General features: G+C 38.0%; 1 protein-coding gene across 4 annotated transcripts in view; it reads left to right on the top strand.

Moving 5' to 3' along the window:
* LOC117547462 (VPS10 domain-containing receptor SorCS1) overlaps positions 1 to 16,374 on the top strand; it is a 235,697-nt gene that overhangs the window by 117,296 nt on the left and 102,027 nt on the right. For all 4 annotated transcript variants that reach the window (XR_004569193.1, XM_034218221.1, XM_034218222.1 and 1 more), the window contains exon 3: positions 13,747 to 13,846. Coding sequence is in view for 3 of the 4 variants with exons in the window: in XM_034218221.1 (XP_034074112.1) it covers positions 13,747 to 13,846 (100 nt within the window). In the remaining variant the exon portion in view is untranslated. The remainder of the gene's footprint in view (positions 1 to 13,746; positions 13,847 to 16,374) is intronic.

Genomic DNA, 16,374 nt, shown 5'->3' on the forward strand with positions numbered 1-16,374 from the left:
ACGCCTAGACTACTGCAACTCCCTCCTGGCTGGTCTACCTGCATGTGCCATCCGACCTCTGCAGCTCATCCAGAATGCAGCGGCTCGTCTGGTCTTCAACCTTCCTAAATTCTCCCACACCACGCCGCTCCTCCGCTCACTACACTGGCTTCCGGTAACTGCTAGAATCCACTTCAAGACAATGGTACTTGCGTACCATGCTGCGAATGGATCTGGCCCTTCCTACATCCAGGACATGGTTAAACCGTACACCCCAGCGCGTGCGCTACGCTCTGCATCAACCAAACAGCTCGCTGCACCCTCGCTGCGAGGGGGACTCAAGTTCCCATCAACAAAAACACGTGGGTTTGCTATCCTGGCTCCAAAATGGTGGAATGAGCTCCCCATTCACATCAGGACAGCAGATAGCTTACACACCTTCCGGCGCAGACTGAAAACTCATCTCTTTCGACTCCACTTTGAGCGATATAATTACTAACAAAGAATTACTAACAAACTAATAAAGGACTGGCTTAACTAAAGCCAGTTGAGTAGCATGTGAAATGTTTTGGCTCTATGAAACCTGTAAGTAATACACTGACATTGTCCAACTGTTAGTGTAAGCATTAAGGTAAAACATCAAATAATGGACACATTAGTTGATGGCTGGTGTTTAACCTCAGACAATGAGGAATAATGTCCTTAGAGTCAACGGATCTATGTTCTTCAGAGCTATTTCAGGCAGCTTGTCAAAAAGGGCTTTAGGGACGTTCTTCTCCGTTGCATTTTCCAACCTTACTGATCCTCACTGTGAAGGACCATGGTACGCAAAACTAGGAGAGCAGGTTAAGATTGAAAAAATAGGGATTTTATTCACCCAAAATACATATACAGTTTAGTGATTGGTTACAAAATCAATTAAGATGAAAAAAGGTTAATTATTTTATATTTAACAAAATCCATTGCTAATCCATAGTTAAGTGCAGGGGAGAAAACTCTACTAAAAAAAACTGTTGGCTTAGGTGGTTTCTTTAAATACCCCTCAAGTTTTATCTGAATTGCACAGTTCAATTAGCCAGGTGTTGTTCATAGGCAGGTGTTGTTCAGCAGCTCAGCCTTTCGGCAGGAGCAAGGTGAGCTACAAGACAAGACACTGACAGAACTGGGGTTAACACAAAACACATTAACAATCACTTAATGCACAAGATGGCGTGGCTCAATTTAGTAAAATAAAGCTGGTTAAACATGTGTTTAAAAAGGTGTCTTTCTATTTAACCTTTAGGATGTGTGGTTGGTTCCAGCCTTCACACCAACTTGTACTTCCAAATCAGAGATGCAAACTTCTTTATATTCTTTGTCTTTATTTTATCCATTACTGACTGCTGATGCAACACATTGGAAAATAACCTGACCAAACACTCTCTAAAAGTTTGCTGTTGTTCTGCTGTGTTCAATGGCATCAAAACGATAACAATGCTGCTGAAGGTTAATCCAATGGTTAATCCAATGTGTCTGTGTCACTTTGAAATGATTACTGATAATTAACCTTCATATTTACTAGTTTGAGCCTAGGTTTCAGTTTTCAGAGCGTAACATAGCTTTCAACTGCATGCGCGTCACTCTCACTCCTCAATGGTAACGTGTGTGTGTATGTGGAACTTCCCCTTCCATTCTATTGGCATTAACGGTTCAAAAGAGATGTCAATCACCAAAATCGACCAATGGTTTCCAGAGAAACGGCAAATCCACCCAAATGACCGCAAAGCTAAACCTCTCTAAAAAGGTCAAATGCATATTATATGTTATAGTTTGGATTCCTAAAGCTTTTAGTCTTCTATCCCATCATTCAAGGGTGGTTTTCACTATAAGTAATGTTTTTTTTTGGATGGACACTATCATTTACATTTTTTTACTATGTTCAATCTGAATTTACTTTAAAATTAAAACAAATCTATATTGATTCTGACTGTTCTACATCCAACTCACATGTTTATCATTGCTTTGAGAAAAAAGATTATTAATTTACCCCTTTTAGAAGTGAAGTTGTTCTGGGAATGTCATTTTCGAGCCTGAGGCCTGCAAAACAGGCTTGGGGCTTAACAGGTTAAGCTTTTGACTGAGTGTGTGTGAGAGATTGTGTCAATATGTAATAGGGAATAGCTCAAACGTCTTTGTAGCATACCTAGAGACCATTTTCTCAGTGAGCCATATTACTGTAAAAGGAGCGATATACTTGTTGTGTCCTTGTTCAATGTTTTATTAACTCCCCTCTAGTTTAAAATGTGGACAGTTGAAGCCTTGGCATTGGCATTTCTAAAGCCCAACGCCTCCCAACGGTCAAAATCACAGTAGCATGGTATGAGCAGCATTTTGCACCCACACATATCCACTGAATAGGCGATCAAAAGCCATGAGCAAGCGAACAACTTTCACTCAGAGTCATCGTCCTTGAGAAACTGTCTTTTTTCCATTTTATGTAACTTCCATCATCCTGCTGGGGTTGGCCATTTTTATTGGTTCATGTTGAAAGTTGCTGGGACACTAAAAATAAGTCATTGGCCCCTAAATCAAGTGATTCTGTGACAAGGGCCTCTGAAGAGCCGATCAATAGCCTGATGATGACATTTTCCCATGGCTGTTGATGGTTCCTGATTAATTATACCAGAGACATCCAGCAGAGTTCGCCTGGTGGCAATTTATTTTCTCACCAGGGAACCAAGGAAAAATCTTAAAGGGCTAGTAAATGAAACATATTTGCCAGTGAATATATCTTCATTTCCATGGCTGTTTGTAAAACTTCAAGCATGAAGTTCTCAGTAATATCCATCAAAACCCTTCAAACAAGGACTTAGTCTGGATTTAACAGATACACCGAAAATAGGTGGAAAAAAAAACATCCGTCCGTGTGAATTATTTCTTCATTTGAAGTCACACGAGGCATTCTGCGGCGTCTTTGCTGCATTTTTAAGATTTGCATGCTTTGGACTTTTTCTCTATCTCCATGTGAAATTAGAAAAGCTCATTGAGCTGAGCCTCAGACTGCTCAAAAATAAATTAGACCTGACAGCTCACATCGCTCAAACTTTTGGACACGGTCTGAAATGCTAAATTTCAACAGAACACAAATGTTGCATTAAGACTTTGACCAACCTTTGAATATTTTAGCTCTCATTGAAAGCTGGTCTTGATTTAACTGTTTATAGCTGGTTTATCACACTTTTCTATGCAAATTAAGTGACGAAAATAATAAAGCGACTCTGCTTACCAGTCAAGTTAGAAACATTTTAGTGAAGGTAGCTTGAGCTTGATACCACCCTAAATTTGCCATGAAGTGGACCCTGTATATATCATCATGGCCAAATATCATGCTAGTAAACATATGATGACAGCTAACATATGTATGGGCAGGTGGCAAAGACATAAAGAAAAACACTTCAGATATTTTTGTTCTAAGACAAATTATTGATCCATGCAAACATTTAATTAATGTGTGTATTTCGAATTGAATTAGATGCTTGAGCTGACTCTTCTCATGTATTTATTAGCTTTGGAAGAAAGACATTCAGTTTCCTGTCGCCTACGTTAAAAAATCACATCATCTGCTTCAGTTTTAACAACCTTAAAAAACATTTTGACTGCACGAAACTACACCCACTTGAAACCGTTTTATTCTCCCCTGGTGTTTTTCCAAGCAGTGAGTATATGCAGATTAATGAGTGTTTGTTAGCCGTTTCTGTCATGCAAAGCTGCTTTTAATCTTCACGACAGACTTAAGAGCTCATTAAAGTTAGCGTCAGGCAGCACGACAGCCATGTGTACTGTGTCTGTAGCCTCTAATTTGAAAACTTTGACAATTTATTTTGCATATAATCATCTGTCATTTGATCATTGGACAATCAGTAACAACATACTGTATACTAATTACACAAACGACTGTGTTTGCATCAAACTAGTCACTTTAACCACTTTGGAAAGATGAAGAAAAAAATTAAATGTGATCATTTTACTCTCACAATTTCCATGGGATACACATTGTTTCTTAATTTTGTCATACTTTTACATTTCTTGTTTGTATTTGTGTCTTTAGGTACCTATTTCTGCTCCACCATGCAAGCCCAATTTTACTGTGATGTTGTGCTTTCTTTATTTTTGCTTACCTTTTAGATGCTTTAGATATTTAAAGCCTTTTTCTCAACCTGATATAATAATATTTGTTGTTAAGGCCAAGCGGTGGTAAGGCAACTGCCTTGTCAGTCTGTGACGTCACTCGGCCCAAAAGACTTTCCTATTGACTTACATTGGGAAAGACATCTGTAAATCCACTTAAACATTTTGGTAAATCAATTAGCCAGTACAAACACTTGAATAGCCCTTGTTCAAATCACTGGGCCCTAAAAGTTGAAAAAACACAGCAGAAGAATTAAAAAAATGTTATCTACCCTGTCCATTAATTTGACTGAACCAAGACCAGTGGATTAGATACAGGGCTTATGGTAAACTCTAGTGTGCATTCTCTATGGGCCCAAGACTGGGCTGTTTTACCTCCAGTTAGTCCATTTTGGGCTTCCTTCACTACTGAGCAACTTTCATGGAATGAACGGAGTCACGCCTCCAATGCTGTATCCAGATGACTTTGGTTCCATCGTTGAATGTGATTATTTACACCAGCAGTTTGGTTTAAAACAATTGCCCTTGGCTGGTGTGCACCGAGGTGTTTAATCAACCAACACATCCTCACTCCCAGGTCGGCCTATGTTGACGTTATGTCAAGGTCCCCTGTGTCGGCTTTTTCCAACGCAAGGGGGGCGGCCCTTAGCATACATTTTCAACTTTCCGGGATGTCCATAGGCTTCTATATAGCTCCCTAAACGTATGTTGTAGACCAGTGGTTCCCAAACGGTGTGCCGCGGCACACTGGTGTGCCGTGAGGCAAGTCCGGGTGTGCCGTGGGATTTTGTGACAACCATACGTTATTATTGCAATATACAACTACACACAAATAATTATTTTGTAATATACTATATCAGTACTTTGTAGGTTTATATGTACGTAATCTGCGTGACTTGCGCGTCCACATCTCCACGTGCAGTGCTGCATAAACATGGCTGAGTCAGCGATAACTCTCGAGGGGTGGAGGTATGCCCATTATTTTGAGTTCGTCCGAAGAATAGACAGGAATGTGACGGTGAGGTGCAAACTGTGTCCAGGCCAGAAGCTGTTATCCACTGCTGGAAACACCACGTCAAACCTAAACAAGCACCTGCAAAGAACACATGCTAAGGTGAAGCTACCGCACACGCTATTTGTTGTTTGTTTATATCACGCAGTCTGTTCTTCTTCTCTGTCTTCCGGTTGTTGCCTGTTTTGAATGACACATACACACTACCGCCGCCTGCTGGTAAGGAGAGTTATTGCCACTCACGCATGCGCAGTTCGTACGTGCTCGGCGAGTATAGTAACGAATTACTTTATGTAGATAGTTACGAAGTAGTGTAATATATTACTTTTTTTAAAGTAATATGTAATCAGAACAACAGGAGGTCACGGCTCTCTGTTGAACAGGACTTGCGAGTGGCCCTCTCCTCAGCGCCCCGACACGCACATGTATCTCACTAATTTGTAAGTCGGCAAAATATTTACAATAGCACATGTTTCAATGCTGATTGCTGAAATGTTACATTTATAATTTGTAGTTCAGGACCATGGACAATGCAGCTTCCTTGCATTGACAGTTCTCTGTGCTGAATTTCTGCTGAGTTTCCTTTGCCTCATTTTTAATGTTGTGACCTGTCTGGTTTAAATGAGTGTGTTGCTGCTTTGATGAAGCCTAATTTGATAACGTTTCAAATTAATTTCTGAAATATTTCGTTAATAAATATTTCATGAGTAATATAGTTGTCTTTGTCACATTTTATTTGGCATTAGTAAATAATTATGCACATTTACAGATATTTTACATGATATGAGTGATAACACGTGTTATAAGGGCTATTTTGCACAATAGGTGTGCCTTGAGATTTTTACTTGTCCTTTGGTGTGCCTTTTGATTGATTGATTGATTGAAAAGTTTATTAACAGCTTGTATATTGGGTACAGTACAGTACAGCTCAAAACATACAATTGTTAAGGGGATGCAGACCAGAGAAAGACTTTCGTCTTGTTTACATCAGGGTCCCCCATTTCCAATTCATCATGTCATTTAAGACATATAAGACATATTTGACATACAGATGGCTTATTTACAATTTACATACAGGTGTTTTTTTTACATACAGATTGCTTGTTTACAATTTTCATTTTAGATTTCGTTCTAATACATCCTAACCGGACATTTAAGACATACCAAGTCTACAGATATACAGTTAGTGCCTTGGGCACAAAAAGTTTGGGAACCACTGTTGTAGACGACTTGAGATCGCGAGCGAATGCTACCCGCCGCGCAACCCTGTCTCCTAAAAATTACGTTCCCACAGAACTAAACTGCATTCTCAATTACGTTTAGCTAGAAACGTATTCTCTCCCACGTCACGTTTGTTATGAACGTATCTTAAAAACGTTTATTTTCTACATATCTTTGCCATTTATTGTCTTGCTTATAATAATGATAATAGTCATTTATAAATATCATTTTAGAGCACACATTTGAAATCGAGAATCGGGCTCGATATATGGTTAAATTAAAATCAGTAGGCGAGGCTGTAATTTCGGCAGCTGTTACTCTCATGAGCGAGGCAGAAAATAATAATAATAGTTTTAACATGCCAAAAAGCTGCTGTGTCGTTTATTGCACCTCAAACATTAAAACAAATCCAGATTTACTTGTTTCTGTACTTCCTCTAAGAAGAAAGGACAGTAACAGAAGAGCTCTGTGGCTTCAGGCTTGATCGCCGTTCAAATGACAGCGTTGGTTTCCCCAAAAGTGGGAGGGGCTGTAAAGTGACGTCGATTTTACTCTCATCTATTATTCAAAACCATTCTATTTATTCTAGCATAAATTATTATATACGTAACATATTATTAAATACTGAAATCTGTATTTTTTTTAATCTTTTTTTTCTTCTAATTTGTTATTCTTTTCTAAATAACACACTGTTATTTACTCAACAATAACACACAATTATCCTTGTTTTTATTTATTCGTTTAATTCTATAATCTTGGGCTTTTTAGCCGTAAATAAAGTCACCGGAAACATAGCCGCGGGAAGTCATTTTGCTCAGGGGGTGCTGCCAAAAGTGAGGAGGGGGCCGCTTAAAAAAAAAAAAAAAAGGCGGGGCCGGGCCCGGCTGTCAACGATACGAGCCACATAAATTGTTTGTTTAAGGCGAGACACGGCAGGCAAAAACATCGTTTTTCATGCACTGGTCAATTTTGAGATGTTGTGATATTTTGATTCCATAACATGTTTTCTTTCAGGCTTTTGGAAGGAAAACGTACAAAATACACATTTAAGTGTTTATTTTACTATAGTTTGTCTATTTGCGTCTGTATATTTCTCCTAAATTCACCAAAAGTTAGCATTCTAACGTAACATAAAGTAACGCGACCGCTGTGTGCACCATGTCAACAGAGATATCGTTGGAAAGCTCCGTCTCTCCTGCACAATCTCATCAGATCCAAATATGGTCATTTCCTTTGTATCAGCAACCAATCGTCAAAGTACAAAAGGGTCTTAAACCAAGAAACGAAATCTCATTGGCTGGTGTCAACTTCTGACAACGTGATTCGTTCAGATGCGTCATGTGGTGTGCTAAAACACTTCCTGGTTAGCTTTCCGCTAGAAATTGAAATCTCAAAATGGCAAAAGAACGGCAAAAAAAACGTTCACAGAGAAGACGACAACAATTGTCACTTGCACGAAGCAAGGTTATACAAAAAACAAATGACCCCGAACATGAAATACCTTCACGGAGTTCGTCGATGCGCAAGCTGTCATCCAAAGAACAGGAGGGTTTAGCTAGCGCCTCACTGCAATCTTTAAAGGTCGTTTTCTCAAAATGAGTTGTTTCTCCTACTCTGAGTCCGACATGTCCACTTCAGTTGCACTTACATACACCAAACCTACCAGTTATATTCCTATCAATATTATGAATGCTTTTACAGAAGGGTTTGTTCATATGTCATTCATAGCCTGAATTATATAAGTTTGTATACCTAGAAACATGGCGAAAATTGATATTTTAGGGCTGTTGACAGTATTTTCTGATTTATGGAGTGATAAAAAGAGATATCCAAAATCCCTTCTGTAAAAGCCTTAGATGCTAATATGACTACAAAATGAAATGAGAATTTTGAACCTGGCTTTATCCAAAGTTCAGATTTTGGTTCCTGAATGTGTTAAGATATGCGCACATTTAATGAGATAATAGATCATTTGTATATTCAGAAAACTTGTAATACAAGAAACAATTGCCTCATTGTAGGTAATTAACTGGAGAGATTTCCAGCTGATATTTTTAAGTTAAAAAAAATTACCCTATTCACCTGGTGTCTCGCCTCTGTTAGGCTTAATACACCATTATAGACCTACATCACTTAGCAACAGCTGCACATGCCCACATGCTAACTATGGGTCTTACGAACCTACATAACATTACAAATAGTCAGGAAATATTATTTACAATATTAATAAAACTATGAATTCAATGTTAACTGATTGACAAGGCAAAACACTGCACAGTGGCAGCAGCATTAAAGAAAAATATCGTTTTACCTTGTGTTGGGGCTTCACAAAACTCCAAATGTAGCCTGGGGTGGCACTAATGAAGACCCTCATTAGAGCAGATACATCCACATTATCCAAAATGTTTCTATGGACATGCATCAAAGTCAGATGTGTCAAGTCTCTTCTGTGTCATATTACTCTAGTTGTAGAGGTGGTGGGCTGAGGAGTAGCTGGTGGTCCACTCTTTTTATTGGGTTGTTTGTTGGAGAAAAAAATCCAAAATCCTTTTTTGCGCCATTCTAGAAATGTGTCACTGCAGTGTGTGTGTCGCGTCAATTACGTCACTCTCCCACGACCTACGACCTAGATGACTCGGATTTTATTTATTTGGAAAATAAATTCAAGCCACCTGACTGATACAAATATATACTATGACTATTATATGCTACTGTATACAGCTAATTTTATTTTAAGTGAAATCATAACTATTTGATGTAGTTTAATAATTTTTATTTAGGTGGTCACTCAGTTTTTCAAATGTACACCACTCGCCCCCAGCACCCCTACTTCCCGCGGCTATGACCGGAAACAGACATTTCGAGCGATACACACCACAAACCCACTGAACTGATTACCCAAGATCCTCAGCTTGAAGCTCGTTGATTGGATGTTGGGATATGTTGGGATATGGTGTTAATGCGATATGATATCCGAAAACATTTAAATAAAATAATACTTTATTCCGAGTGTTCTTGCTTTTCTCTTTGGAAGTCATCACATAAATGCATTTTAATACACGGTTCGGCTGCATTAAATATTACACATCTGCCGTAGTTCTTTATTTATAGAGCCCTGATGAGAAAACTTCTGGACAAACTTGAAGAACTGCCGCCAAAACTGAATATGTGACGTGGATCATAAATATATCAACAATTAAACATTTATTTTCACAAAAATATGTCTCCTTGCAGTATCAATAGTAATTCGGCTGACTTTTATATTTGATCCAATTGGTAGATAGGTTATATTTACACCATAACGGTGCACAGCTGATAGAAAAGGACTTTTTCTTTTTCTTTGAATATAAGAATGTAAATACTAAGTTGAGAGAATAGTCAGGGGATTTGGGTGATGGCAGACACATCTATGGAATCACAATTCCAATAGCTTACTATTAAATGACGGGTATACCTTTCTGTCTGTGATGTTTTACAAATCAGATATTAATGTGTAGAAGTAAAACATGAGAAACAGTATAGCAATATCCTGTAAAAGTATGTAAAAACATGAATAAAACTACACATATTCAGATGTTATACATACATAAGTATCCTACACTAATAATACAAAGTTATTTTTAGTATGCTGTGTGTACCTTGTGTGCACCGCCTAGTGGTTAAAGCACGGTATTTAATTATTTTTGTTGAATAATGTTATTTGATGATAAACATATTAAGAGTACATACTTTCATAGGGGGAAAGTAGAAGGTCAATGATAGAAATATAGAATATAAAAAATCAAGAAGATACTGTAAGTCAGTGGTTCCCAACCGCCAGGCCTCAGATGATTTGAGGCCAAATATCATATTTAGACTTTTAAAAAAAAATGTTATACATATAATTGTAAAAGGCCTTGTCTCTACATTACAATAAAATATAAAAAATAATTGATTGATTCATTTGAATACAAATGTAAGTTAGTAGCTATTAAAGGCATCCAAAGACATAAATGTATAATTGTTTCTTTAATAGAAATGTTTCTTCTGCCCATAAAGTGTCCAAACCAGGCTTTTCTGGATAAGCGCATTTTTCAAACATTGTCATTGTCCATGCCGGTTTCAGTTGGATTATTTGGCAGTTGCTCCGATCAGATCGGTCTCCTCCATTTTGTAGATTATTTACGACTTTTGAATCCACATAAACACAACGGCAAAATCCGGTTTACTTTGAGCATGTGTTTTAAACAGTTTAATCCCTTTGTGAATTGTTTCCACTTCCGCGCCTTCCTTTAATGTCTTCATACAGCGGGAATCCAAATGAATTCATCCTGAGTCCAATAACCATCAAAGTCACTTCAATAGAGCTCCTTAATTACGCTTTCATCCTCTTTTAACAAAATACTTCACATTCACCCAGTTTGTGAGAGTAGTTGTAGCATTTTTGAGACTTGTAAACTGTAAATACCGCTATTGCGCGCGCCCGCCCCCCCCCTCCCCCCATGTGTGTGTGGGGGGGGCGGGGGGTGGGGGCGCAACTTGCAACAGGAGTCATTTGGAAAAAAGGTTGGGAACCCCTGCTGTAAGTGATCTCTACAATAAAACAGTTTAGTGCTGGATGTACAAAGATATTAATATGAGGATGTGCAAATCAGACAAACTAATTAACCTTTATTAACACATTAAAGAATACTTTAGGTTAAGGTCTTCTTTCAAATAAGAAAAAAGCTTTGGGAGTATCTATCTACAGATAAATATTAAGCCTGACAAAGTACTTAACGTCTAATATATTGCTTTCCTGCAATGTTAACTATGTTGAAGCACTTATTTTAACTGATATTATACACATTAATTATACTCTTATGTATGTAGATAGTATAACAAATGTGCAGAATATGACAGTTTAATGGTGGAGGTATACACAGATATTGATAGATGTCTTGTAATGTACTGTTGAGGAACCTGTGACCCAAGTTTTTCATTCATTGCATAACTACACCGTAGTTGTGTATATGATATGTCAATAAACCTTAGAAAATCTTGAAATCTTGAAAGGAATGTGCAAAATAGCCATTATATACAGTTGTTAATCAACTATTAGTAGAGAATAATGATTATTGAATATACTTTATAGAGATCTGCAGATAAATGTTTAGTCTTCTCAAGCAGCAACTATCAAATATCTCTCCTGATTGTTGGCACTTGACAATCACCTTCCCTGAATTTTACTCAGGTGTAACTAAAGTCTGCTTTAAGGGTTGTTTATATTTCACATCCTTAATCAGAATCTGCAAAGTAACTAAACTAAATGTAGTGGAGTAAAAATACCAGGTTAACCTCTGAATTGTAGTGGAGTAGAATTACAAAGTAACAATGAGCTGTCATGTGGGTATATATTAATGCTGCCCATTATGGATAGAAGCGATTTTAATCCATTTAATAATTACATGTTTTAAATTTGTACACACCAATTTCTTTCCTATCGCTTAAACCTCCAGGGCTGTACATAGTGTAATACTGTCAATTTCTAATTTTGGGGAAAACGTCTTTTAAAACTACAATTCCCAGTAGAGACGTGCCATAGAGAACATGTTGCGAAACACAATAGCCAGCATGTGTAGTTCTGGGGGGGCGTTCGAGTACAGTTTTGAATAGTCTGTCGTGGTTTCGTTCCATTTCAAAGAGCTTTGACGCTCGGCGTAACCTTGGCGCACTGCCACTCCAACATCCAATCCCAGAGCTTGAAGATTAATCACAGGGTTTGTCAACGGGACTGTAGTCCCAAACGATAGCTGGGGATTATGGGTAGTGTAGTGTCTTCGGCCATCCTAAACTCTGATTTTTTTTTCGAATATCATATCGCATTAACACCATATCCCAACGTGCATTGCGGCAAAAACATCCAATCAGCGAACATGAAAACATTCCCAGTTAGAAATGCAAAAACAAATCGCTAAATAAAAAGATAAAACACTGGCATGTAATTTACGTTAGAATAAATAGAATGGTTTTGAATAAAAGATAGAGTAAAATCTATGTCACTTTATAGCCACGCCCACTTTTGGGGAAACCAACGCTGTCATTTGAACGGCGATCAAGCCTGAAGCCACAGAGCTCTTCTTTTGCTGTCCTTTCTTCTTAGAGGAAGTACAGAAACACGTAACTCTGGATTTTTTGTAATGTTTGAGGTGCAATAAACGACACAGTAGCTTTGTGGCATGTTAAAACTATTATTTTCTGCCTCGTTCATGAGAGTAACAGCTGGCGAAATTACAGCCTCGCCTACTGATTTTAATTTAACCATATATCGAACCCGATCGTCGATTTCAAATGTGTGCTCTAAAATGATATTTATAAATGACTATTATCATTATTATAAGCAAGACAATAAATGGCAAAGATATGTAGAAAATAAACGTATTTAAGATACGTTCATAAGAAACGTAACGTGGGAGAAAATATGTTTCTAAGATATGTAGAAAATAAACGTATTTGAGATACGTTCATAACAAACGTAACGTGGGAGAAAATACGTTTCTAGCTAAACGTAATTGAGAATGCAGTTTAGTTCTGTGGGAACGTAATTTTTAGGAGACAGGGTCGCCCCCCTTGCGTTGGAAAAAGCAGACACAGGGGACCTTGACATAACGTCAACAAAGGCCGACCTGGGAGAGAGGATGTGTTGAATCAACATGCCCTTTTATCGGTCCATGTCATAATGCTATTTATTGAGCCACTTAAATTGTAATATAATGACAAGCAATAGCATCAGATGTTTTATAATGAGGTATTAATCCAGAATAACATGAATGTATAAGTTACTCAGTAGGCCTACCAATAGAAGAGACTTTTTCCTGCAGCCAGCAGGTGAGTAAAAAGCTTAAAAATGTCCTGTCGTCTGAATGTACTATTTTCTGCATGTATAGCACAAAAACTCCCCGTAGACTTCATTTATACAGTCTTGCTAATAGCGAATGTATTCTGACGCTGTTTATTTTGTTCCTTGGCTCTATTTTGGAGCATGTTCAAATTATTCTAGTAGCATTGCTCTTTCATTTTGATTTGTGTGATTGCATGGTTGCTTGTAAATACAAAATATATATAATGGAACAAACTGATGATCCAGATGATGAACATCTGGATACAAAAAAAGGTTTTCTTTGGTTTTATGATGTGTTGTTTGTGTTCAGCAGTCCCCACACACTGACCATAATGATGTAGCCGCTGTTCTCCTTGGGGATTCATGTCGCTGCGTTAAACACAAAAGAGACTTAATAACGCAGATGCTCTTTCCCCTCTGCCACTGAATTCTCGAGGGGGGGGGGACACTTTTAATTGCAACAAGTAATTCATCAAGTGTTCATCAGACCTTTCTGATTACATTTCAGGTCAACTGACTACGGAGCAACGTACCAGAAGCTTAATGAGAAAGTGGGAGCAAAGACAATACTGAGTTATTTGTACGTGAGCCCCAACAACAAGAGAAAGGTAATGTTCATATTTTCCTTATTCGCTTCAAATGTGATCATTGCCCTGATTGTGTGCACTGCTCTTGTTTCCTATCCACTGTTGGTGTGTACAAATTAAAATCTAGGCATGACTCATCATCATCTGTATTTTTGGCTGTCTGTCTTTTCCTCTATAACTTTCTAGTTTCTGCAATGTCAGTTAGAGGCTTTGAACTGTAAGTTATTTTTTAACAAGTTCAATCCATGTAGACAGAACTGGTAGCAAAGAAAATACTTCCAAAATAGCTTGTCTATAGTTCCTCTTTTATTTCTGTCTTTCTGGAACTAGGCTAAATCAAGACCTAAAAGGATAGCAGATAACGATAGGTTCATATTTTCCTTCATGCTTAGCCCTAGCATTTACCCAGGTTTGGGTCAATTGACAGTTAGAACCATCCGTCTTTGTTAACTCCACAGCTTCACCTTCCTCCCCTTACATGACTCTAATCAAGAAGGGTCATTTCCTCTGAGTTAATTAGTGTCTACTAATGATTATGAAATTCAGCCCCACCTCAGTGTAACCCTGGCCACCCATCTGATCCAGTTAGGAGTAGCTGTCAGTGATTGGGACATCCCTGAGGTTAGGTAAAGGTGTAAATCCAGCCGATGAGACGCTGATTGTGGGTGGAACATGAACATAGTGACTAAACAGGGAGCCTGGATGTGAAAACATTAGAGTACTGGGGTGCACACAAACAGATTACATGGTATGTAGACTGACACCCATAATGTGGTTCCAGATTTCGACAAGCTTTAGTTCTGCCTTGAAACTAGCGTAGGCAACATTTAGCACAACTAGCTAATTGGTGTGCCAGGGAGATGGAAGCATATAAATGCTAAGAGTTGTGTTTAAGCTAGGGGAACTGTGTAGTTTCTTCACAGCTGTAGGGTGGAAAACATAGATCGTGCTAACGCGCATCGAATGGAATATTGCTCATTACCAGGATGAGGAAAAGTAATTCTAGCTGCCTTTAGATTCAAAGCAAAACGGGATATAACTATTACTCAATTAATTATTTTTGTTTAAAGCCTTTTTGACCCCTTTTTATTTGGAAAGTGTTTGTTCGGTCTTCTCAAAGAGTAATGCAAGTGTTTGAAGTTCCATATTTTCATAATGAAAATGTTCCACCAAAGTTCCCATTTGGCTAAATGCTACGTTGGTCCTCAGAAAAGGGACCCTTTCTGCCCTTGTACTTTTGTAATAACACATTTTTTTCTAAAAGCCATACAATGTCATTGTTTTGTTGTTTAATTATTGGTTGCACTCACCAGTAGGTGGCTTGTCTATGCACATTCCTGCAAGACAGCAAAACCATGGTATGTCATGAAATGTGTTGTTGAAGTGCTGCAAGTCTTGCTTGTGAAGTAATACAAATTAAACATGTTTTTACCACTAGTTGTTGCACTCTAAATGATGGAACATCTGCCACATGTGTCAATAAAAGTCAATGACAAGATGTCCAACACAGCCAGTGGTTTTTGCCCTTTCGACTTTTTGATAAATATCATAATCCAAATCATAATCAGAAATCCTTTATTAATCCGACGGCGGGGAAATGTACATTGTTACAGAAAAAAGTGGCATAGAAGCAGTAGCGATGACGGTATATAAGTCCAAGTACGCATTACATTTCATTTTCATCCACTTGCAATATGCAATAAGTCCAATCAACAATCAAGATTCAAACTAAAATCAGCAATAATTGTTCAAGTATATTAGCTTTAAAAAGGCACATCATTATAATTGCTACTTCATTGTCTCCAAATAAGCCGACCTTTTAAAGTGCTACAAATATAAATGGTTTTCTTTGTTTTTAACAATTTATTTTTATTAACAATGCATGTTCTGTAGGAGATTGAAAAATCGATGAAGAAGTTTTTAAGCTTTTGAAATGCGGCAACCCTAAAGACAATGGGAAAAACACAAAAGCTTTGAGTACAGGAAACGAGCCAACTGAACAACACAAGGACTCAGTTTAAACAGTCTGAACAACCGGCCGATGATGACCTGCAAACAACTTGACAGGTTGTTAATATCTCTCACAGACACTCAAGGAAACAAATAAAATGACAGACACGCATTCAAACCATCAGGCTCTTACGCACACACAGACTGACTTTGTCTGTCTCCATCCTCGCGTCTTCTCTTACCACCCTCATTAACATACACATTCTCACACAGACAAGCATTCCAATTATCTTTGTCTGACACATGTTTGCACCCCCTCTCTGGCTCTTATTTCGCTTGCACATTCATGATCCCCATGTTGCGAAGGCATGACAATTGTAAAAATATGAAAAGGACTAAAAGTATTTTGCTTCACCAGCAGCCCCATGAGGCAATAATAATGACATGCATGTTAAAAAAAAAAAGCAGTTGGAAGAATAAGAAATAGAGACAACTTTGCAATTCTTAGGTGATTTAAGTATGACAATGTTGAGCTGATCCTGACAAGATGAGTCCAAACATAGACCACATTGGTCGGATGGAGGTAATTACCAGTTTTA

Source organism: Gymnodraco acuticeps, unplaced genomic scaffold (assembly GCF_902827175.1).
Source record: "Gymnodraco acuticeps unplaced genomic scaffold, fGymAcu1.1, whole genome shotgun sequence".
Taxonomy (NCBI): Eukaryota; Metazoa; Chordata; class Actinopteri; order Perciformes; family Bathydraconidae; genus Gymnodraco; species Gymnodraco acuticeps.